The sequence below is a fragment of the Trichosurus vulpecula genome, chromosome 3, assembly GCF_011100635.1.
Source record: "Trichosurus vulpecula isolate mTriVul1 chromosome 3, mTriVul1.pri, whole genome shotgun sequence".
Taxonomy (NCBI): Eukaryota; Metazoa; Chordata; class Mammalia; order Diprotodontia; family Phalangeridae; genus Trichosurus; species Trichosurus vulpecula.
In genome coordinates, this window is record NC_050575.1 from 42,883,349 (window position 1) to 42,908,616 (window position 25,268).

Below are 25,268 nucleotides of genomic sequence, written 5' to 3' on the forward strand. Positions count from 1 at the left end.
CTGTCATTACTTGGCTATTCATTTTTGCGAACAGAATTTGTATTAGTGACTATTGCTCTGTGGCAACAGATATCTGATATTTTTGTTAAAAGTTTATTTTTAATAAATGAAATAATAATAGATTCTCAGGTCAAGTGGTTGAGTTCTTAACAGAGGAATATTTTTGCCATGACATTCTACAATTTTGGTGACAGACTGCCACCAAAGCAAAAGGTAATACTAACAATCAGACATTCTTCTTTAGCAAAGGTAAAAGTTCATTTTTGGTAAACATAACAACAGAAAACCCATGTTAAATGAAAGAGTTTGCTTTTATTTAAAATAAAATGCATTTATACAGTTTTTAAACAATAGTATGTTGAATGATACTGGTAATCCACTTCTTGGCTCTTTTCTGGCTTACGTGGGATTTGGAATTCTCTAACTAGCATCAATGCAGACTGCAAGAGTGCAACAGGCTAGAAATGCCAAGTTCTGACATTAGAGTGAAGGACACTGTGGCATAATCATCACTAGTTATAACAAAATCATACTTTTAATTTAGCAGAGATAAAAAAATGCATTGTTATAATTAGTTTCTACCAAATTGATACACATAGTTTTAAAAGCATATAATTAATGATGATACTTTAAATCTAAGCCACTTTCCCTGGCTGATCAGTGATACTAGTTTTAAAAAAACTGTACAATTTTATAAAATTTGTGTTTGTACATTAGTTATACAAAATGCATACTTCATAGACCTTTACTTCATATTATAATGCAAAAGTTGCATATTTTAGGCAGATAGTGAATATGCTGGTGAATACTGCAAGTATTTCATACAATATGGTGTAAGAGTAAAAATAAAAACACAAAAGAATGGAAAAGGTTAAGAGAGATAAAACAGGTATAACAGTTAACATTATCATCCTTCAAGTTCAAACACAATGACTCTTCCAAAATTTCAGGTAGCGATAAAATAAAGTCTAAAACACGCTACATGAGGCCAAATTTACATATACAATAAAACACATGAGTTAAACATGATAAATAGTCTTCATATAGTTTAAGCCCGGATGGCATTATAATAATTGGTTTGTATTTCTTACAATCTGGCTAGCTTAAATTGATCAAATTTAATTTCTCATCTGCTCATCACCTTGAGTTTTACAGCTATAAGCACTGTCACATACTGTTGTCCATATATAGTATCATGATTGCAGATTAATAGATGTGCCTTTTCGTGTACATATTAACTTTTGATAATTAATCTTCTGATAAGGTTAAACAATTTTCATAAGAGATACATTTCAAGCTTACTTTATTAAGCAGCATATTTCAAATACCAGCTTTTAAAGTTAAATATTGATAATGGCTATGAGGTTTCATTTTACAATACATTCAACTCACACCCAACCGCTTGTGAGTTTGTAGAACATCTCTTCATCTAAACTTTCATTTTGGTCTTTGGCACGTGTTGAGAGGAATATGTAGCCTCCAATGAACTCATGAACAACTTTACAATCCACCTCAGTACAAATGAAAGACAATCGTACTTCATCAGCAAACTCTACTGTAACCTAGAATGAAAGGTAAAAAAGGCTTAAATAGCTTTGTGGTATTCAAGTAAAGCTATTCATTAATTCCATTAACTTCTATTAATGGAATTTTCCATTAATTCTAGCAGCATCTTGGTTTATCCTTTCTAATCTGTCTTGACTACAGTCACATCCATGTCAGACAGCTTTATTTGGCTGAAGCTAAGAAAATTTATATTAAATATTTACAAAGTTAGTGGTACTCAAAATGTTTACTATTTTAAAAAAATTCTAAACTAATAATGCCTTTCAGTCATATATGTTGCTGTTTAGTAAATACATCTCGCTCCTCTCTGTTTAATCTTTTCATGTTCTAGAAAGAAAATGAATGCAAAAACATTTAGGTCATTAAGTTACAGCTTTCCCAGTCTCTGAATCTAATCTGTTGATTCAATTAGTGAGAAAGTCTCTTGAAGTCTCAGGAGAAAATCTACTTCCTGTGTTTCATTTGACATTTGCTTTAGAAATTTAACCTTCAGGTGTCAGAAACTTTAATATCTTAGAAATGAGTACTATAGAATGGCATTGCTAAGGATTTATAAAAAATCATACTGTAACACTGAAGGATATGACTACTCTGAAACAAACTTTTCAAACTGTTTTTATATAACTTATTTCACTACTATAAGAATTCCCAGGTAAGGAAACTCCCTCTACCAACTCAGGTTGGCACCTTCTCTTCAATTTATTTTCTTACCTAGGGCTGTGGTGTCAAACTCAAAAGAAAAGGGGGCCACTAATCCATAAATAAGAATCCCTGTAGGCTGTATATTAACTTAGTTTTAACGTGTAATATTATCTCTGTTTTATGGCATTTTTATCTTAAGTATTTCCCAATTACATGGTCTCATGAAGCCTGTGAGTCACATGTTTCATAAATTTGGCCTATAGTACAGAAAGGTTAAGTGACTTGCTCAGGGTCACACAGCAAGAGTATGGCAGAACTTGAAGCTAGGCCTTTCTGTCTCTGAGGCATCTGTATTCAGTATCATCTGACACTGGAGTGCAATCACATTTAAAGATGAACAGAGTTCCTTAGTCTTGAACAATGCCACACTGCTTTTCCTTTATAATAAAAAAAAGAACTAAAGTTTCTACACCTAAGGACATTGCAGTAACAGTGATATCCTTAACAATCTTTTATTCTTTACTCCACTTTCCTGCAAAAGGGCTACACAGATAAGAAAAAAAAATTACTTACCATTTTTATTTCCCAGTTTACATTCCACTGTTTCATGTTGCTGAATCTCCATGTTTTAATTGCATCTCCAGTGCTGGCATCCATCCTAATCAGTCTATTATAGGCAATGCCAATCAGTTCTTCTTTCTTGCCCCCTTGAAATCTATAACATTTATGTAAGCCAAAGATATCCATATAAATTATCTTATTTTCAGTTACTCAGTGAGCTTTAATAGGTGGACATCCTACTAATTTAATAACTTTGAAGTGTACATTTTATTTTTGTAGGAGTAAAGCAGAAATCCCATCGAATACAGTGAATTTGTTTTTTCTGTATAAGCTCTGTAAAAGTCACAGAAATATTACATTTTAGTGTGTCTTAAGATGTACTATTAATCACGGTATGTACCTAAGCAGGAACATCACGTTAGCTAAATTTCTTGATACCATGATTAGTAGAAGAGATATAATTCAATTTAACAATTTAACAAGTATTTATTAAGTTCATTCTATGTGTCAGGCACTATGCTAGGTGATGGGGATACTAAGACAAAAAACCCTCCAAAATAAATGGTCCCTGTCCTCAATGCAAACAGGAAAGTTAAGGGGAGGTTTTGGGGGAAATTTGGGCACTACGAAATGTCTAGCTATCAGTTGGTGATGTGGGTCTGGAAGTCAGGAGAGAGCTATGTGCAAAAATTTGGTAGTCATCTGCATAGAAATGATAGCTGAACCCATGGGAACTGATGGGATCAGCAAGAGAATATACCAATAAACCTTTTCTTTTTGAAAATTTAATATTTTATTTTCCCAATTACTTACAAAAACAATTTTTAACACTCATTTTAAAATTTTTTAGCATGCATTTAAAAAAAATTGAGTGCCAAAACCACTCCCTTCCTCCCCCTCTCGAGCCCCCCCCCCCCAAATGAGATGATCCTCTGGATCACGGAATGTCCATTTTTTTCCCCCTGAAGGATACTTCGTTTTGCTGGGTAGACGATTCTTGGTTGTAATCCTATCTCCTTTGCCCTCTAGACTATTCCAAGTCTTCTGATGTCTTAATGTAGAAACTGCTAAATCTTGTGTTATACTGACTATGGCTCCACGATATCTGAATTGTTTCTTTCTGGCTTTAATGTTTTCTTGATAATTTCTTGAAAGATCATGTGTAGACTCTTTTGATCATGGCTTTCAGGTAGTCCAATAATTCTTAAATTATTTCTCCTGGATCCATTTTCTAGGTCAGTTGTCTTTCCAATGAGATATTTCACATTTTCTTCTCTTTTTTCATTCTTTTTATTTTGTTTCTGGATGTCTCATACTCATTAGCTTACACTTCCCAATTCTAACTTTTAAGGAGTTTAGTGAGCTTTTGTACCTCCTTCTCCATTTGGCCAATTCTGCTTTTCAAGGCATTTTTCCTTGTATTTTTGTGGATCTCTGCATCCCCAGAGTCAGCAAAGGGGCCCTTCTGACCAGTAGGCTATGGTATCCCCAGCTCCATCTATGGACTGAGAGGTCTGAAAACTGTTACTGTGGCCATTGATTCGATTGCCCACAAGGTCTACTGCTGGTTTGCTGCCTACATTGAACTGTACTCCACTTTCACCCTGGTGCAAAAGATCTTTCCTGTCGATCTTTTAAGTTGTCTTGGGCTGCAAAAAAATGATTCACTCCGTCCTTCTGTGGGTTCTGCCACTCCAGAATTTGTTTTGAGGCATCATTTAAAGTTGTTTGAAGGGGTTTTGGGGAGGAGCTCAGGTATGTCCCCGCCTTTCCTCTAGCATCTTGGCTTCTCCCCGCAATAAATATTTAATAAATGTCTAGAATATGCCTAGTACTGTGCTAAGTGCTGGGGATACCAAAAAAAAAAAGGCAAAGGGCAGCACTTACCCTAGAGGAACTCACAATCCAAAGAGGGAGATATGCAAACAACTATGTGAATAAACAAGCCACATACAAGTAGAGATAATGAATGCAAGGAAGCTGCTGAGATCACAGAAAGTATGTGGAGGAAAAAAAAAACCCAGATGGAAAACTGGTATAACCACACAAAACTCCCATGATCCTACCATACCTCTAGCTATCATCCTATTATCTTTCCTAACCTTCTCAGCTGAACTCCTTGAGAAAGTTATTCACACTAGGCCAACCGCACTATACTTCCTCCTCTCTTACTTGCTTCTAATCCTTCAGCAATTCGGATGTTCACCTCATTATTCAACTGGAATTGCTCTCTCCAAAGTTGCCAATGATCTTTTATTATCATTTGGTTTTTATTTCACCTAAATATCCCTCTATATTTTTCCCTTCCCCATCTTATAGAGCCATCTTGTAACACATAGAATTTTTTAAAAAAGAAAATGATTCAGAGAAAAAACAGTTAAATGATCAATACGTTTAAAAATATAAAACAAATGCAATGTTTCACACTCGTAGACCTCCAATCCCCGAAAAGCAGTAGGAGGAGCTGTTTTCTGATTTCTTTGGGGTCCTGATTGTTCTTTATAATTTTGCAACACTCCCTTTCTTGGAGGCCTTTGATGTAGGATCTTTGACTCTGTTGACTTCTTCTGGCAGCATGTTTTGATCTTCTTTGACACCAAAGAAAGATTCTGTAGTCTGAGCCCTTTTATGCTGCTTGCTCATTTTCCTAGCCAATTACTTGACTTTTGAGCTTTTTGTCAGGGTATGACTGCTTTCATAGTGGAGAGTGCTTTGTCCTAAGCTTCAGGGGTTTTGTGCTGCTGTGTTCAGACCTACTTCTATTCTAAGGTGGAATGATTTGTTTTTTTTTTTTTTTTTGGAAGGGGGACTCCTTTCCTGGCCAGCGAACTACTAGGAGGGCTCTCTCTCCACATCCACCACAAGCTGTGCTACACCAGCACTCCTCTCCTCCTCCAAAGACCACCAACAAGGGCTGTGACCCAGATCCAAGCAGGGTAAAGCAAAAGAGTGATTCCTCAGTGCCAGCACTGAGAAATCCATGCACTCCCACCCTGATCAGTGACTTGATTTCCCTCATCTGTGGGCCTGGAGTTGTGGAAGCAGCCCCCGCCACCCTGGGGCTGGGGCTGGACCCCATACTTCTCTCACCCAGGCCCAACAGCTTTCCCACTGACCTGCTGTCTTTGGTGTCTGTGGGTTGAGAAGTTTGGAAACGGCCACAGCTCAGTGTTTTGGTGCCCTGAGGCCTGCTCCGCTCAGTGTACTCTGAACTGGTCTCTTTAGGTGCGGCCAACACTGGGCTGTGCTCCGCTCCCAGAATGGTGCTTAGACCCTTCCTGGTGACTATCCAGGCTGCCTTGGGCTGGAGACTTGTTTTGCTCTGTCATTTCATGGGTTCTGTAGCTCTAGAGCTTGTTTAGAGTCATTTTACAGGTGTTTGGAGGGATTTGGGGGAGAGTTCAAACAAGTCCCTGTTTTCATCACGACACTCCCTTTCAATTCTTTCCTGGTTGTTCTTTCCACTTACATGATTTGCATTACATATATTCTTTTCTTGGCTCTGCTTACTTCACTCTGCATCAATTCATGCCAGTCTTTCCTTGATTCTCTGTATTCATCCATATTCCTTGTTTCTTACAGCATGGCTTTTTTTTTTTAACGTTTATGTACCACAATTTGTTTAGTTATTCCCCAACTGATCAGCATCTACTTTGTTTCCAGTTTTTTTGCTACTGTAAAAAAATGTTCCTATAAATATTTTGGTGTACGTGGGAACTTTCTTTTTATCAATGACCCTCCCTGGGATATAGTCCTAGTAGTACAACTGCTGAGTAAAAGTGCATGGATATTTTATTTGCATGTTTCCAAAAATGGATGTGCTAATTCACAGAACCAATCATCTTGTAATCATCAGATCTAATGACCTTTTCTCATTCTTTATCTTTCTTGAATCCTCTGCCATGTTTGAAACTGTTGCTCCCCCTCTTTTTCTGGGTGCTCTCTCCTCTTTAGGTTTTCGTGACACTGTTTGCTTCTGGTTTTTCTCCTACTTGTCTGTTCCTTCTCAACTTCCTTTGCTCTACCGGCAGTCGTACCACATCTACTAACCATAAGTGTCCCTCAAGTTCTGTCCTGAGCCTTCTTTTTCCCTCTGTCTCACTTGGCCATTGAATCAGTCCCCATGGCTTCAATCATCATCTCCGTAACGTCTCTCCTAAGTCCCACCACTAACTTCTTTTTGGACATCTTGCATTGAATGTCCTGTAGGCATCTTAAATGCAATAGGGAAAACAGAACTCATTGTCTTTCCCTTCAAACTATCAACTTTTCTGAACTTTCTTATTACTGCTGAGAGCGCCACACTCCCCCCAGTTACCCAGGCCTGCAAACTTAGCGTCACCTTGACTTCCTGCCCTCGTTCATCCCATACAGACAATGTGTTAAGCTAATACGCCCTTCGTGTCATTTTCTGTGTATGTCTCCTCTCCACTTACACAACTACTACTGTGGAGCAGTCGGCTCAGAAGCCTTCAAAATGCAACAGGCATTTAACCCATTCTCCTTGCCTCGAGTCTTTCCCTCTTTAGAACTTCTCGGGAGATACGGGTCTGTGGATTTCTTTGTACACTGTGCCTGATATATACTAAGCATTTAATAAATGGTTTGTGGACCTGACTGATATGGGGGCTGGGGAGGGGGCGGAGATCGAGAAAGGAGAGTGAGCAGTTGTCAGAAACATAGGAAAACCAGAAGAGAGCAGTGTCACGAAAACCTAGGGAGAAGGTGGTCAACGCTGTTAACTCTTACAGAGAAGTAAAGAAGCATGAGAACTAAGTGAAAGCCATCGAAGTCAGCACTCACAAGACTGTTGGTTATCTTAGAAAGAGAATGTGGAGAGACAGTCGAATGTTCGGGTCGACTGCGAGGGGATGAAAAGCAACTGGAATATCAGGAAGCGGGACATAGGACGATGGCTTGAATGGGTTCTGGAGTCACATGAAAGTTTTTAAGTATGAAGAAGACATATTTATTGGCAGTAGGGAAAAAGCCAATGTAAAAGGAGAGAACAGAAATTTAAGAGGACGATCTGCTAGAGAAAACGGGTTCAACAGCACAAATAGAGGGAATGAACCTGGCAAGGAGAAAGGCTACCTCCTTCCTCAGAGACAAGAGAAAATGCGAGATGATGTTAAAGGTTAGGTTACAGATGTGGGATTAGAGAGAAGGGAGAGCCCATGCTACATGACTTCATATTTTTAGTATAAATTCATAATTTTGAAGCTTATAGTAGTACTTAGCAGAGTCACTAACCTTGCAATAAAGTGTGTGATGCCAAATTCTGGTAAAGACTGCCAAGCTTGAATAAATCGCATTTTGGCCTCAATAAGACTCATCTGAGCTACATTTTGATGAGCTTCCAGGATTCTTGCTGTGATCTGCATATAATTAAACATCACCTTTACTATTAGTTATTTATTTTTAAAGAATTGTTGTTATGCTAAAAATATGCATGACAAGAGTATGAACTAATTAGTGACATAATAAAAAAATTGATATTAATTTCTAATGCTTAATTCCATATATTACCCCATAGCAAATATAAAAACCATTACGAGACATAGCTGCTACTTGAAATGTCTATTATAAGTAAAAGTATGGCGATGCTTTTATGTGACATACAAATAATTACTCTGTCCTATATGGTTTCTCTAAAGAATAAATTTGGCTTCAAAATCTAAGTATGGAATAAGTTATTGAAATGAAAGTTTCTAGCAGAAGATATTTGTTAGCGGTTTTTCAGTATTTAAATAACTAGAAAGCATTTTTTATTTTTAAGTAACCAGAAAAAATTGTAGACTTTTTTTTTTACATCACACATACATAAAAACAGTATAGATAACAAGAGTAGTGAAGTTACTCTCTGTATGTGTCTACTTTTAAATACTGTGAACTTACCAAATCTCTTATATAGCCTGGCTGTAGATGGCAATGGAAGGAAAGAAAAAAGAAGCAGAAAGAAAAAAAAAGGAATCAGAAAATGGCAACAAAGCAAAGAAAAAGTCACAGTCAACTGCAAACCAAAATTATAGCCAAAAATCATGCAAAATTCCTTAGGAAGAAACCAAGCAAAATGAATGTAAGCATGAAAATGAAAACAAGGAAGCACAGATCCATTTTTATTTGAGAACCATACTAACAACTATTTGAAATCATTTTAAAACTCTGTGTTACTAAAACACTAAGCTTCTATATGTGCACACATTTGTGGGGAGAAAATACACGAGAGAAAAACCACTTTTTATCTCATTTCCAAGCTGTAACTGGTTATAGCAGAACTCATTATTTTCAAAGGGGAAAACAATATAAATATTCGAAATAGTTCATTACCTAGGTCAGAGGCAGTAAAAAGTAATGCCATCCATGCACTACTCTTTCAGATAAGTAAAATAAAAAATCAAGTGCATTAAACATTACAATGGACATACTGTTTCTAAAATTAAAATAGTAAACCAAAGCCTTCAGTTACCATCTGCTTTTTGAATCCTTTTTCCTGGAGAAAGAAAAAAAAGCACTACTGTCTAAGACTCCAGGGATTATGGACTTAAAAAAAGTATCCTACTCAAGTAGATAACATTTATCAGGTGTAAAAGCTGAGCAACTCTTTTCTTAAGACAATCACTTTATTATTAGTTTAAAATACATCTATGGCAGGTCTTATAATGTTAACCTTTGTGTGGAATGTGAAATAGCTTCATAAGACTAAAATAAAATTAAATTTTGACACTAATGATTCAAAAGTATGCAATGTATCTCTGATCAATATGGACTCACAGAGGTAGTCATAAAGAGTGATCTTGTCCAGTGGTTTTCAAATTTTTCAGTCTAAAAAGTACTTTGGTAGGACAAAGCCCTATAGACCACCCCCCTCCCCCGCCCCCGCCAATTCCACTTAGCATCGAGTAAATAAAAATTAACTGGTGGAAAGAATGCTATGCCAATGAAATAAGTTATTGATGACAGAAACAAAAGAATAAAGGATATGATTCTTTTAAAACATTGCTAGTAAAAAAAAAAACCAAGAACTGTATGACTGGGTGGGCCTTTTATACTATAGGCCTTGATTTAAAACCTACCGACTGCAATGGCTTTGTGTCCAAAACTCTAAAAGATAGATAATTATGCCATGTTAAAGATCTATGGGAAAGGGATTTCATAATTTGATTTGAACATCATTAAAATGCTCGGTAGCTCTTCTCATCTGATACTAATTTGATAATGACATATACACTAATTGCTAAAAGCTGAGGATCTGCCTTGATGATTTTTGAAAACTTACTTTTTGGAAACTGTATCCTCTAAAAATATCTCTCTACAGAGTATTTTTTGAAAGAATTATAACGAATTTATTCTTTGCTTTACTTTTCTTTTTAAAACTGAAATCAACATTCCATAAATATCTCTAGCATAGCATTTCTTCCTTTCCTTACTACTTTCCTTACAATATATGTGAAAATATCACTGTAGTTTTAACTTTCTGAAATGTCAAGATGAATGCTGAATGACTGAAATTTGAGAATTTCCATCAAAGGAAATCTATTTTATTATTTTTAAATAGATCATTTAAAATCTAAACTGAGTGAAACTAAATTTAGTTTTCTCTATCCACCTAGTATGAAGTAAAGAATGATCATTAAGAATTCTAAGTAAATAAGAAAAGTAAAGTAAAATTTGAATTTTAAAGACATATATATGTATATATATATAACAAAACACAATAAAACTGTACTAAGAAGAAATTAATACCTGCTTATTTCTGTACTTCTTTAGGTATCGAGGTGACACCAAACATTCAGGATTAATATCAGTTGTGACTTGCTCTGGTATTAACTGAGGATCTGGATTCAAATGTTGCATCTTCAGAAATGAAAGAATGTTCTGAACTTCTAAATTATAAGAACTGTCTGCCATGGTCTTGCCCTTGGAGGCTAATCTGCAAGCTGCCATCCAGTGTGCATACTGTTTTTCCTACAATTGCAGAGAAATTAATAATAAAATATAAGTAAGCTTAAGTACAATAAAATTTAAATAAACATGAGAACCAAGATTTATATTGTACTTTAAGTGAAAAACTTACATTGTCACAACGAAGCCAGATTTCATTCATACCCTCTGCAACTGGAATCAGGAGCTTAATATTAAATTTTTGACCTGAAATGTTTACATCTGGAGTAACTTCACATCCTATAATTTAAAATGAGATAATCATTTTTATTTTTTTTAAATTACAGATCAATATATCTTCCACACAAAATTCCAAACCTTAAGTTCATTATCATTGTTATGGAATGCATGAACGTGGGACCAAATTCCTTAAGGATCCCTTAAATGTACATTTATAGAATTCTGCTTGTGGTGATCTAAGTGGTCTTTGGCGCGGTTATTTTCTTTATGAAAGGAATTCTCATTTTACACAGGTATTTACAAAAAATTTCTTTAAACACCAATTACTTTCAAAATATAATGTGAATTATAAAAAAATTCCAACAGCTAAGTGGCACAGTGGATAGAGGGCTGAGCCTGGAGTCAGAACTCATCTTCATTGAGCCTGAACTCATCTTCATGAGTTCAAATAGACATTTACTAGCTATGTGACCCTAGGAAAGTCACTTAACCCTATTTGCCACAGTCTCCTTGTCTGTAAAATGAGCTGGAGAAGGAAATGGCAAACCATTCTACTATCTCTGCCAAGAAAATCCCAAATGGGTTCATGAAGTCAGACATGACTGGTACAATTAAACAACAATAACAAATTCAACTCTTGATATTTTAGGAATAAATCTGTTAAAAATGATATGCAATGGCATAAATGAGAAAGTGGGAAATAAAGCTCAATTTTTTCTTTTTCTGGGAAATTTTCAGGAACAAAGATTCTATTTTATTAATATCTTAAGAATAGCACAGCCATGGCAAAGGCTTCAGAGAACATGCATCGCTCAATGTTCATTTCAGAGATCACACAGGATAGGACCTCTGTACTTTGTTGTGTATGGAAGACAATATGGTAGAAATTCCTATTTCCATGGCTATCAGGAAAGAACATATGAGTTAATGATGGCAATGTTCATAAAGGAATTCACAACAGAAAAAACTTTGAGTCAAGTTCAAGAAAAGCTTACTCAAACATCGTAATTCTAATTTTCATATGAGAATAACAGAAGAAACTTTTGAAATCTAGTATTTGCGGAAAAGATTTGAAGAACATTAACAAATCACTACCTCTAATGCTTCTGTGAATAAAGTCCAAAGAATATATTCTTTGATGTATAAAAATATATAAGGGATGAAAATATGAATTTCTTTTAAATGTTCCTCCCTCCTATTAAGTGAAAGTAATTCAGCATTTTGTTTTACAAGGACTACTTCTAGGCTGCAGGCCATATAAGGGAGTAAAAATTAGCAAGGGGAGCATTACAAAATAATTACTGATTCACAGTTTAGTGATGTTGAACAAAATTCTGAAGTTAAATAAACGAATCAATGAAATAGACCGAATAGATGTGGCAATGGTAACAACAGCTAACATTTATACAGTGCTTACCATGTGCCAGGCATTGTGCTAAGTGCTTTACAGTGATTATTTCACTTCTTCCTCACAACAATTCTAGATGGTAGGTGCTATTATTATCAACCCCATTTTGCAGATGAAGAAACTGAGGCAAATAAAGGTTAAGTGATTTTCCCAGGGTCTCATAGCTAATAAGTAGCTTAAGACTGAATCTGAACTCAGATCTTCCTGACGGCCCTACAGGAGGTTACACTCTAATAAAAGCTCGTGTGGATCAGGTGAAAGTATTAAAGATGGGAGGCAGTGTTTGTAGACAGAAGAGTATGAGGCAGTAGAAAGGAAGCAACTGAAGATTAGAGAGAGACAAGAAATAATTATGGGAATAATCTGCTGGAAGAGAGAGGAGGGGAAAGGTTTAAGTAGGGAAATTAGCTTAGATAAGGAGTCATCATAGACTGCCAAAAAAAAAAAAAGTGAAAAGGGGAAGGGAGAAGTGATAACAAGGAGTTTCAAGAAGTAAAACAGGGAAGAGGGAATTTAAGGCAAATGGCCTGTTGAAATTTATGTAGTGATCCCCACTGCTTCCAGACTGGCTTGTCTTCCATTTTTAATCCGTTTTTAAAAACTGAAGAAAAAAGATGGAAAAAAAGTAGTTTGGTCAAAGTAACCAATACATCAACTGAATCAGAAACCCATACTTTCTGGCAAAGAAGGAAAGGAGGTACATTTTCTCAACTCCTCTCAGGGCCAATGTTGGTAGTGAGTCAAGAAGCATTTATTAAGTGTTGATTATGTGTTTAGCATTAATATGTTTAACATTAGGGATACAGAGAAAGCCAAAATCAACCGCGGCCCTCAAAGAACTAACCTTCTAGTGGAGGAAGCAACATGTGTATAAATATGTACAATGTAGATGGAAGGTAATCTTAGTGGAAAGCTGAAGGGCCTGGGAAAGGCCTAGTGCAGAGTGAAGAGAGAAAGATCACTCCAGGCACGGAGGGCAAACAATGCAAATATCATGTTGTCTGTAGGGAACACGGAGTAGGTCACTGGAGCTATATCACAGACTATACATGGATGGGACCAAAGAAAGTAAAGGGCCAGGTTGTAAAAGATTTTAAATGCCAAACAAGACATTTTATAGTCAATCCTGAAGGAATAGAGAATCGTTGGAATTGACCGAATATTAGGGTAACATGGTCAGACCTACGCTTCAGGAAAATCACTTTTGGAAATTATGTGGAAGATGTATTAAGAGTGGAGAGATTTGAGGGAATTTTTTTCAAATGTTGCAGAGAGGTCAAGGATGATGAGGATTTAGAAAAGGCCGGTCAATTTGGCAATTAAGGAAACAGTGTTAATTTTGAAGAGGACAGTTTCAGTTGAATAATAAGGCTGGAAGCCAGAACAAGAGAGAGAGGAAATAGGAAAACTTAGAGTAGATAGTTTTTTCAGCTCAATTCAGTGGAGAATGGGAGGATGTCATCTAGTGGGGATGGTAGGACCAAAGAAGAGGTGTTTTTTAAAAATAAGGATGAGGATGACACAGGCATGTTTTTAGGCAGTGAAAAAAAAAGGAGCCTTTACAAAAGGGAGACACTGAAAGTTAGAGAGAGTGGGAGGCAATTTGCTAAAGAAGACAGGAGAGGATTACAAGGTTACATGTAAAGGAGTTGGCCTTGGCAAAGAGAAGGGCCACCTCTTCTAAATTAGGAGTGAAGGAGAGCACAGTGGAGCAAGAGGTTTGAGCAATGTGAGGTGAGGAAGAGGAGAGAAATGAGAAGTTTTGGTAAATGGCCTGAATTTTTTCAGTGCACTACAAGGTGCAGTCTTCATGGAATGTGTGAAGAGAAACAAGATTTGGAAAGGTGAGATGAAGGTCATGGCAAGTGGAATGCCTAGCCACAGTTGAAGGTTCAGTTGAGATAACATAACATAACCTAAGTTTTCATGGACCTAGTCAACAGTTCCGTGATTTTCTCTAGCTCTGTTGGGCAGCACACAAATAGGAGTGGAGGAGGCACGTGCAAGGTCACCAGCCTCACTTTCTCCCCTGGAGCTATCTGGGTCCAGTGGCAAGACACAAATCAGGACAACTGGAGATGGCCCTTGAATGCAGTGGGAGACCTTGGCCTTTTAAGCTAAGTTCTCATTTTGACTGAGGCCAACACCCATCTGGTGATTAAGGCTGGCTAAGAAATGAGACAAGGAATGGCTCCTTTTATCTAATAAAAAAAAAATCCACCTGGGAAGGGTTTCTGTCCAGAACAGAAACAATTATTATTTACATTCACTCCGAGCCATCAGAGTGATTGTTGTTGTTCAGTCATTTTCAGTTGTGTCTGTGAGATCTTTTGTGGTTTTCTTGGCAAAAATACTAGAGGGGTTTGCTACTTCCTTGTCCCGTTCTTTTTACAGATGAGCAACTAAGGCAAACAGGGTTAAATGACATGTCCAGGGTTGCACAGCTATTAAGTGTCTGAGACTGGATTTAAACTCAGGGCTGGCAATTCTATCCACTGCACCACCTAGTTGCCCCATGCACTTTGTACCTAAACTTTGCATATCACCAGAACCTCAAACAATGGCCTTCGCATAATAATTTTTATTAAATGTTTCCATAATGAATATTTAAATAATTCTTTGAAAAGTGAATCTTTCAACAAATAAGATAACTAGGGGACAGGAAAGAAGGAAAAGGGGAGGGGAATGGAGGGGAGGAGAGGAAAGGAGAGGAAAGAGGAGAGAGGAGGAGGAAGAAAAGGAGGAGGGGGAGGATCTGAGTTGCCCAACTGGAACTGGCCAGTGGGGCAGCTCAGACTACTTACAGGTTATTGTTTGTCCTTCATTCTTGAAGAGGACCATGACATTAGGAATATGATGCCCAACTGATAGTGTAGAGTGAATGGGAAGGAGTATAGCTAGTGTAGGAGTGATAGTTGGGGCAGAGAAAAGCCATGAAGTCGCCTGAGCTCTCCCCCGTTTCCCTTGGAAACTGTTAAATCAAGCATCTAAACAAATTCTGGAGTAACAGAACCCACAAAAAGACAGAGTGAAACAACTGTCCAGTTTAAGATAACTTCAAAGGACTTCAGAAAAGGTACATTTCACTTGGGTAAAAGGGGACCACAGTCTAGTGCAGGCAGTATCCAGGCAAGCCAGTGGGAGGCTCCAGCACAGACCAGCAACTGAGGCCCCTTGGTTTTGGCTCAGCAGGTCAGTTTCATAGCAGGTCAGCTGTGACGCCTCCAGCTCCTGCACAGAAGGCAAACTGCCTGCCCTGGAACACCTGGCACAAAAGGCATGACTAGGCTGGGCCACTGCCCAGCCCCTGAGGCCCTAGCACACCAAGCCAATGACCAGGCCCTTGGCCTCCAGCACGAGAAGCTTGGGACAGTGCTGCCCCTGTACCCTAGAAGCAAAGCTCAACTTTAAAAATCATGAAATACAATAGAAAATGAGCAAAAACACCAAAAAAGAGCCCTGATCACAGAAAGCTATTATGGTGACAGGGAAGATCAAAACATACTCAGAAGAGGACAACGATATCAAAATGCCTACATGCTAAGCTTTAAAGGGGAATATGAATTGGTCTCTAGCCCAAAAAGAACTCTTGGAAGAGCTCAAAAAGGATTTCAAAAATCAAGTAAGAGAAGTAGAAGAAAAACTGGGAAAAGCAATGATGGTTACACAATAGAGTCAACAGTTTGAAAAAGGGAGCACAAAAATTGACTGAAGAAAACAATTCCTTAAAAAACAGCACTGGCCAAATGGAAAAGAAGGTACAAAAACTAACTGAAAAAAATAATTCCTTAAAAATCAGAATTGGGCAAGTGGAAGCTAATGATTCTAGGAGATATCAAGAATTAGTCAAACAAAATCAAAAGAATGAAAAAACAGAAGAAACTGTAAAATACTATATGTAAGGTGGATTTTGTTATTCTTTTTTAGATACTAGTTCCCAGGATCCATGGTCATAACAATCTCTAGTTCCCAGGCTCATGGCTTGTAAACATCTTCACCACACTTGCCCATCATATTATAATGGTAAGTAATATAAACATTTGAGTTCAGCTGGTAAATACTCACTGTGACTGTGTGTTAATGTAAACTTGTGAGGCTATTATTGGCAAACTGCCTTCTTTGTCTGTTACCCTATAAATCAAGCGGGCACTGGTCAGTAAGTGGGGAATAGGAATGCATAAGGGGAATGTGCACGTGTGTTTGCCTCAACTGGCCCCCACTGAGAGGCTCAGGGGGAATGTACAAGCTGTAATGCTGTGTGTACCTTGATCCGTCCCCACTGAGGCTTGGGGGGATTTGTTAAGGTGTATTAGTCTCTAGTGGCCCCCATTGAGACTTAGGGAACCTGTACGAGTTGTAGCTTCTACTACATTCTTGGGGATGCTGTAGGATTTGATGCTCCCATTATCAGCAACCCTCTTGAGAAGACAAGAATAAATATAAATATACTTAAATATAAATAACCTCTTATTGTGCCTCCCATCCTGTCTTCCTGTCTTCCAGGACCAAGAGTGAATCTGCTAGAACACCTGCTAGAAAAGCTCCCACTCCAGTCACTCCTATCTAACAAATACCTCATTGGAAAAAGAAGTGACCTGAAAAATAGATCCAGGAGATAATTTAAGAATTACTGGACTATCTGAAGGCCATGATCAAAAAAAGAGCCTGAACAACAACTTTCAAGAAATTATTAAGGAAAACTGCCCTGAGGTCCTAGAAGCAGAAGGTAAAATAGTCATTGAAAGAATTCACTAATCACCTCCTGAAAGAGATCCCAAAATGAAAACTCCAAGGAATATTGTAGCCAAATTCCAGAATGATCAGGTAACAGAGAAAATACTACAATCAGTCAGAAAGAAACAATTCAAATATCATGGAGTCACAGTCAGGACAACACATGATTTAGCACTTTCTACATTAAAGGATCAGAGGGCCTGGAATATTATATTCTGTAAGGCAAAGTAGCTTGGATTACAACTAAGAATCAACTACCCAGCAAAACTGAGCATAATCATTCAAGGGAAAAGATGGCCATTCAATAAAACAGGGGGCTTTCAAACTTTCCAGATGAAAAGATCAATACTGAACAGAAAATTCGATCTTCAAATACAAGAATCAAGAGAAGCATAAAAAGGTAAACAGAAAAGAAAAAAAAAACATGTTATTCAGTAAGGTTAAACTATTTACTTCCCTACATGGGAAGAAGATACTTGTAACCCTTAAGAACTGTATCTCTATTAAGGAAGTTAGAAGTAGTATACATAGACAGAGAGGGTGGGTATGTTAACTTTGATGTGATGATATAAAAAAAAGTATTGTATTGGGAGAAGAGTAAAGGGGCAGAATGGGGTAAATTATATCACATCAAGGTGTGAAAGACCTATTATAGTAGAGGGAAAGAAGAGAGGGGATGAGCATTGTTTAAACCTTCCTGTCACTGGATTTGACTCAAAGATGGAATAATACACATTCAGGTATAGAAATTTATCTTAGCCTATAGGGAAGTAGGAAGAGAAAGGGAAAAAAAGGGAGGGGGGAGCTGATAGAAGGAAGCACAGATTGAGGGAGGAGGTGGTCAGAAGCAAAACACTGGTGAGGACGGACAGAGTGAAAAGAGAGAGGGGGGGGGGGAAGTATAAACAAGGGGAGAAATAGGATGGAGGGAAATACACAGTTAGTAATCATAACTGAATGTGAATGGGATGAACTCTCCCATAAATAGATTGAAATGGATAGAAGAGTGAATTAAAAACCAAAATCCTACAATATGTTTTACAAGAAACACATCTGAAGCAGAGAAAGACACACAGAGTAAATGTAAAAGGCTGAAGCAAAAGATATTATATACTTCAGTTAAAGTTAAAAAAAAAACCCCAAAAAGCAAGGGTAGAAGTTCTGATCTCAGACAAAGCAAAAGCAAAAATACATCTAATTAAGAGACAAGGAAGGAAACTACTGCTTGCTAAAAGGTACCATTGAAAATGAATAGCAATACTAAACATATATGCCACAAGTGGTATAGCATCCAAATTCTTAGAAAAGAAGTTAAAGGAGTTATAGGAAGAAATCAATAGCAAAACTATACTAGTGGGGGACCTCAACTTCCTCCTCTCAGAACTAGATAAATCTAACCACAATATAAACAAGAATGAAATTAAGAAGGTGAATAGAATTTTAGAAAAGTCAGATACGATACACCTCTGGAGAAAACTGAACAAAGATAGAAAAAGTTAACCTTTTTCTCAGTGGTACATGACACCTGCACAAAAATTGACCATTAAGGCATAAAAACTTTACATCAAACACAGAAAAGGAAGAAATATTAAATGCATCCTTTTCATATCATGGTGTAATAAAAATCAAATGTTTAAAGGGCCATGGAACGATAGATTTAAAAATTAATTGGAAACTAAATATTCTAATCCTAAAGAAAAAGCGGTTCAAACAATAAATCACAGTAACAATCAATAATTTTATTAAAGAGAATGACAATGAGCAACATACCAAAATTTATGGGATGCAGTTTTTAGGGGAAATTTTCTATCTCTAAATGCTTAAATAAATAAGAGAAAGAAAGAAAAGATCGATGAACTGGGCATGCAACTAAAAAAGCTAGAAAAAGAACAAATTAAAAATCCCCAATTAAATACCAAATTAGAATATCTGAAAAATCATAGGAGAGAGTAATAAAATTGAAAGTAAGAAAACTATTGAACTATTGTAAATATAAGAGCTAGTTTTATGGAAAAAAAACCACCAATAAAATAAACTTTTGGTTAATTTGATTAAAAAAAAAAAAGAAAACCAAATTACCAGTATCAAAAATGAAAAGGGTGATTTCACCACTAACGAAATGGAAATTAAAGTTTTGCCCAACTATGCACCAAAAAAAAATCTGACATTCTAAGTGAAATGCATGGATTTATACCAGGAATGCAGGCTGGTTGAATATTAGGAAAACTATCAGCATAACTGACCATTTAATAAGAAAACCAACAGAAATCATATAATTATATAAATAAATGCAGAAAAGCTTTTGATAAAATACTGCATCCATTCCTAATACAAATACTAGAGAGCATAGAATTAAATGGAGCTTTCCTCAAAATGATAAGTAGCCTCTATCTAAAACCATCAGCAAGCATTATCTGTAATGGGGATAAACTAGAAGTTTTTCTAGTAAGATAGGGGTGAAACAAAGATGACACCTTTATGTCTTTGATCTCCTTTGGGTATACTCTTAGCTGTGAGATTTTTAGGTTAAAGGTTATGAATGTGTTAATTACTTCTTTCAAAGTATAATTCAAAACTGCATTCCAGCCTGACTGGATCAACTCATAGCTCCACCAATCATGTTCTAGTGTGCCTGGCTTGGCTTTCTGCAGCCCCTTCAAACTGACTACTTTCCATCTTAGTCCACTTTTGCCAATTTGCTGAGCATGAGGTGAAACCTCAGGTTTGTTCTGTTTTGTATTTTTCTAATTGTTAGTGATTTAGAGCAATCTTTCATATGGTAGGTTAATAGTTTCCAATTTTTCTTTTGAGAACTCTTTGTCCATCTTCTCTGACCACTGACCCAATTGTGTTAGTTCCCAAGTTATCTTGGACACCAGACCTTCATCAAATATGTGATGCGGATTTTTCCTCATCTAAAAGCCTCCCTTCTTATCCTACCTACAGTGATTTTAATCATGCAGGAATTTTTCAATTTTATGTAATCAATTATCTTTTATCATTTCTGACTGCCTTATATTATGATTAAAAACTCTTAATCATAATTAATCATTAAGTATAGTTAAGAACTCCTTAGCCATAGCTATGAAAGGTGACTAATTCCTTCTATTTAATGGCATAGCCTTTAATTTTCAAGTCTCACATGGATTTTGAGTTTATTGTGCTATTTGGTATAAAACATTGGCCTAAAGTTAATTTCTGCTAAACTGATTTCCAGTTTTCCAAAATATTCTTACAGGACATCATTTTAGGGGAGACACTGGAAATCTGTAGTCCATCTAGATTAAGGTGATCAGGGTAGAGATGAGACTAGACACTGTGCTATACAAGAATTACTTGAAAAAATTGTGGATGTTTATCCTAGGGAGTACAAGATTTAGGGAGTGTCATCATGATAACAACATGAAAATGTTACGAAGAAGAGGGATTAGACTTGTTTTGATTGGTCCTAGAAGGCAGAACCAGGAACAGTAAGAAGTGGCAGAGAGGAAAAGTTTAGCATGATATGAATAAAAACCTCCTGAGACTTAGAACTGAGTTAGAACTTAGAGACTTAGAGTGCTTGAGGAGATAGAAAGTTCTCTGTCACTAATAAAGAATGGATGACCACTTGTTTGGTATATTATAGAGAGTATGCCTCTTTGAATATGTATTGTATTGGCCTTTCGAGTCTGTTTCTATGTGATATGAAAGATATTAATATAACTATCCACAATGGAAAAGCAAATTTTCCAGGCAATGATACGCAGCTTAAACAATAGCAAGCAGAAGGACAATGAGCTGGGTCTGGAAATGAGAAGGAAATAAGACTGAAGTATATGGGATCTAGGAAACCTTTTGACATTACTTACAATGAATCCAAAATATCTGCTCTTGCAAAAAGTCACGGCTAACACCTTGCAAAGCAGAACTGCAGTAGCTCAAAAGAAATACGAGATGTGCAAATTTAGACATCTCCACTCCAAGTGTTCATATGAACTTTTTGTGCTCAACCTGTGGTAGAGCCTTCTGAGTTCATATTAGTCTGACGAGCCACTATCAGACACACTGTACCTTGACCCCTAAATAGTAATGTCATTTGGGTCCTCTTCAAGCACTAAGGACAACCAACCAACCACATGGAATACTATAATCTTGAAGAATTAAAACTGTTTTCCCAATAGTAGACAGGCTGCACTATGTAACTATGGGCAACTTGTACAGAAGAAGTGGAATTATCACATATGTAGATAACCAAAAAAGAATTAGAACCTCTCTGGCCAACTTATGAGAAAAAAAACATGAGAAATCACTGAGGACTTAATAAAATTCAATTCATTCAACAAATATTTAGCAAGGAGAAGGCATGAGGTAGCTGTGATCTGTATCAGTGGAAGGAAAACTATAATGAAATCATGGGTCCATCTAAGTACAAAAGGAACTAAAATGAAAAAGTACACATAGGACCAAGTCGAAATAAAAGCACAGTGGTTAATAAAATTATAGAAATTCAAGCGGTTTAGAGCTTTGCCCAAAGAGGTTACTAAACTTATGTATTAAACCACTGACCCAAAGGACACCATTAAGCCTATAACCCAAAGAGATACAAGAAAAAGGAAAAGCTGTGCTTAAATTTACAACAATATTTACAAGCAGCTATTTTTGTTCTGTCAAAGACTGGAAACTAAGGGCTTGACCATATATTGGGGAATGGCTGAACAAATTATGAAATAGGAATGAAATGTATTGTGCAAAATAAATAGTGGAAGGGATGATTTCATAAAAACCTGGAAAGATCAATCTCAATTAGTTCTGAAACGAACTGATGCAGAGTAGAGTGAGCAGAACAAGGAGAATAATTTATAGTATAACAACAATGTTGTAAAAATGAACAACTTTAAAAGACTAAGAATTCTGATCAACGCAATGATCAGTCATGATTCCAGAAGACTGATAATTTAGAATGTTACTCACTTCAGGAGACACTATATATGGCCAATATGGGAGTTTGTTTTGCTTGATTATGCAGATCTATTATGAAGCTTTTGTTTAGTTGTAGGGGGTGGAGGTAGAGGTTGAGAGAGAAAATAAATGCTTTTCATTGAAAAAATAACTTAAAAATTAAAATAAGCAATAGTAATACTTTTATGAGAATTTTCCCTTCTTTTTGCAAAGTAAAACATTAAAAACATTAGTAGTGAGACCAGTAATAATATTTATATAGTACTTCAGAGTTTGCAAAGTACTTTACAAATATTATCTAATTTCATCTTTACAACAACTCTAGGAATAGGTGCTATTACTATCCTCATTTTTACAGATAAGGAAACTGAAGCAAATGGAGGGTTTTTTTGTTTGTTTTTTTTTTTAGAGTAACTTGCCCTGGAGCTCACAAATAATAAGTGTCTGAGGAAGGATTTGAACTTAATTCTCCAAGTCCATCACTCTATCCACTGCACCAAGTAGCCACTTCTTTTTATCCTTTTTTATTTCACTTTGATATTTTACTTTGCCAGGAATTTTTAATTAAAAACTAATACATGTGTGCACACACACACACCCCAAAAAGCAAAACTTCTGCCCACCCACTCTGCCTCCCAAGAATAAATAGCATTTGTATTAGGAAATGACGTGTACTATTAGACATATAACTAACATTTGAAAATTAGAAGAGTTTATACTGGATAAAGCACTGCAAATTTTGATATGAAAAACAAAAGCTTTCAATAGGTATATCTTCACCTGACAACTATAAAATAACAGAGGATGAAAATTGATGAAGAATAAATAATTATCATTGTCTCATATCTATAGACAGGTGCATGGCCTTGGGCAAGTCACTTAAGATCCTCATGTATAAAATGAAGGATTAAACTTAGAAGATCTCTGAGGTCCCTTCTAGCTCTCAATCTATAATTCTATGGATTTATTCGAGGGAGAAGTGGAAGAGTATAAGAGACTATGTGAAAGTGAGATATGAAATGCACATCCAGGTACGTATAGGTGAAAGTTTTCTTACCTCTCAGGTTCATTTGGTGAGCAGGAGTACCGCTGGATTCTTCCTTACTTTTATAGCAAGAAATAGATGTATCTTTAAAGGTGCACCAATATTGCTTATAACCTTTTAGTGTCAACTTCTTAGGCCTGTGTATTAAACATAATTCAGGAAATTATAAAAATTAACAACTTATTAAAAAAGTTTTGCCAGCCAAATTTTATATGAAAGGATAATGACAAATGCATTGGTTTTCTAAGCTGTCTTAGAACAAACGTAACTCTACAGAGAAGTTATTATTCCCTAGGTTCTAAAAATAAACACATTTTGCATTTTTTGTAATGAAAAATTTACCCTGGCATGGAAAAAGTCTCATACCCTAATACCTCTAATTTTTAGCAGGATTCACAGGAATAAATAGAGAAACCTGAATGGAAATATTTACCAAAAACCAAATAATAAATATTTTCCTAAGGTAAGAATCAACTTAAAGAATGATAATAATAGTGAACATTTATATTGTGGTATATTTTCTTGAAATTCTGGCTGGAACAATCTTATTATGACAACAGTCAAATTATTATAATGATAATAATAATCCAAAATAATTTCAGATTTAAATCACCAAAGGACACTAAGAATTTCTGGATATTGGTTTCCTGAAATACTAAATTTAATAAAGGTTATTCCTCTACCAAGAAGTTTTATTATTTAACTGTAAAATATACATTTGCAGTGAAATGTGTATTTCCAGTGATTAATTTTCTTTAAAACTGTGACTATATTCCTATGTTACTGAAGCAATATCTAGGCTATTTAGTTCAAGAGCAATGTGCTAATGAAGCCAAAGCCACAGCCTAGGTCACTGTATGAACAAATTGTCTTTAAAAAACAGTCTTCCAAGGTGAACAGCCTCTTAACTACAATTAACAAAAGGAAAACCAGGCAAAGGGACATAAAAATTACAAGTCTTCGGAGACTGTAATTGAACCTATTCTCTACCAGCTCCACTTTTATGGAGTCTACTGTTCTCTTGGCAACTGACTCACTTTAGTCCCTAGGCATGCCCCCAGTGGCTGTTCATGAAGAGTTTGGTGGGTAGGGTCCCCCAGGATATTGGTGAGAGGGGGTGGTGGCCTGGTCTGAGAAGCCTTTGCATTTGGGTCATTTCTAGAGCTACTTATTTACTCCTTTGCTGTATTCAATAGTTATGACCAGTCCTTCCAGTCCAGTCTCCTCATATCTCTACTTTCCTGACCCCAGGCTCTACAATCTTAGCTTATGCTCTAGAACAGAAGCTCTCAGGCGCTTCAGGTTGTTGGGGAGAGGTCTCCCCAGAATACTACCAATGAGTTTATTTGCCTAAAATTGTCCTAGCCACATGGGGCCATAGGGTCATCACAGGCCAGCTTTCCAGCATGAAGTATGTGTGTGGGTGGGAGGTGTGAACCTCAGGAGTGGAGTGGGCCTCCACCTTCCCTTGAGAAGGGATCACCTTGCTTATCTTATACCAAGGGGTAAACTCCCAAGGTTTCAACCTGAAATAGCTACAACCCTGGGGATTGCAGGGCCAACCTAAGTCTGCACATGAGCTGATGAGCTGGTCTTCAGTTCTGGTTATTTTTTTTTCCTGAAAGAATTACCTTGTGAATTATCCTCAATTCTAGCTACATTACTTTGGGACTTTTCTGACTCTCAAGTTTTCCCCAGTTCTCCCTCTCCCAATTATTCCAGCCCTCCCTCCAGCTTTTTAAAGGCTTTCTTTTAAGTCTTGTCTTCCTCATTAGGCTCTTTGACAGCAAGATCTTTTTCACATTTGTATACCCAATCCTTAGCACAGTGCCTAGTAGATACGAGATCCCTAGTAAATGTTTACTGACTGATGGGTTCTTTAACTTTTTTCCTCTTCCTGAGGAAGTACTGAGTTTTCTAAATATTGAGGCTCCTGTATTATTTGGTGTGGAAGGAGAGAGAACTTCCCCTTTTACTCTACCATCTTCTCAAGCTTCCTCATAAATGGTACATGGAACTTCTACAAAGTTATGCTGGGAGGCTTTCCTCTGGATCTTTTGCCATTCTGTGTTGTCCCTTATTCTTCCTATATGATGATAGCCCATTTTCTTTTAAGATGATACATTCCTTAGATGAGATCTTTCCTGTCAGGGTTTCTTAACTGTTTGGGGGTCATGGACCCCATATGGTAGTCTCGTGAAACTTATGGACTCTTTCTTAGAATAAATGTGTTGCCTATATTCAATG

General features: G+C 36.6%; 1 protein-coding gene across 8 annotated transcripts in view; it reads right to left on the reverse strand.

Moving 5' to 3' along the window:
- Positions 1-292: 292 nt before the first annotated feature.
- Positions 293-25,268, reverse strand: part of FERMT2 (fermitin family member 2) — a 147,698-nt gene continuing 122,722 nt past the window's right edge. For 4 of the 8 annotated variants that reach the window (XM_036750330.1, XM_036750326.1, XM_036750328.1 and 1 more), the window contains 8 exons: positions 23,034-23,158; positions 10,847-10,953; positions 10,516-10,737; positions 9,239-9,262; positions 8,668-8,688; positions 8,023-8,147; positions 2,782-2,923; positions 293-1,562 (listed from right to left, as the gene is read on the reverse strand). In XM_036750330.1, coding sequence (XP_036606225.1) covers positions 1,389-1,562; positions 2,782-2,923; positions 8,023-8,147; positions 8,668-8,688; positions 9,239-9,262; positions 10,516-10,737; positions 10,847-10,953; positions 23,034-23,158 — 940 coding nt within the window. In that variant the 3' untranslated portion in view covers positions 293-1,388. The remainder of the gene's footprint in view (positions 1,563-2,781; positions 2,924-8,022; positions 8,148-8,667; positions 8,689-9,238; positions 9,263-10,515; positions 10,738-10,846; positions 10,954-23,033; positions 23,159-25,268) is intronic. The other 4 variants (XM_036750332.1, XM_036750329.1, XM_036750333.1 and 1 more) reach the window with 2 other exon arrangements.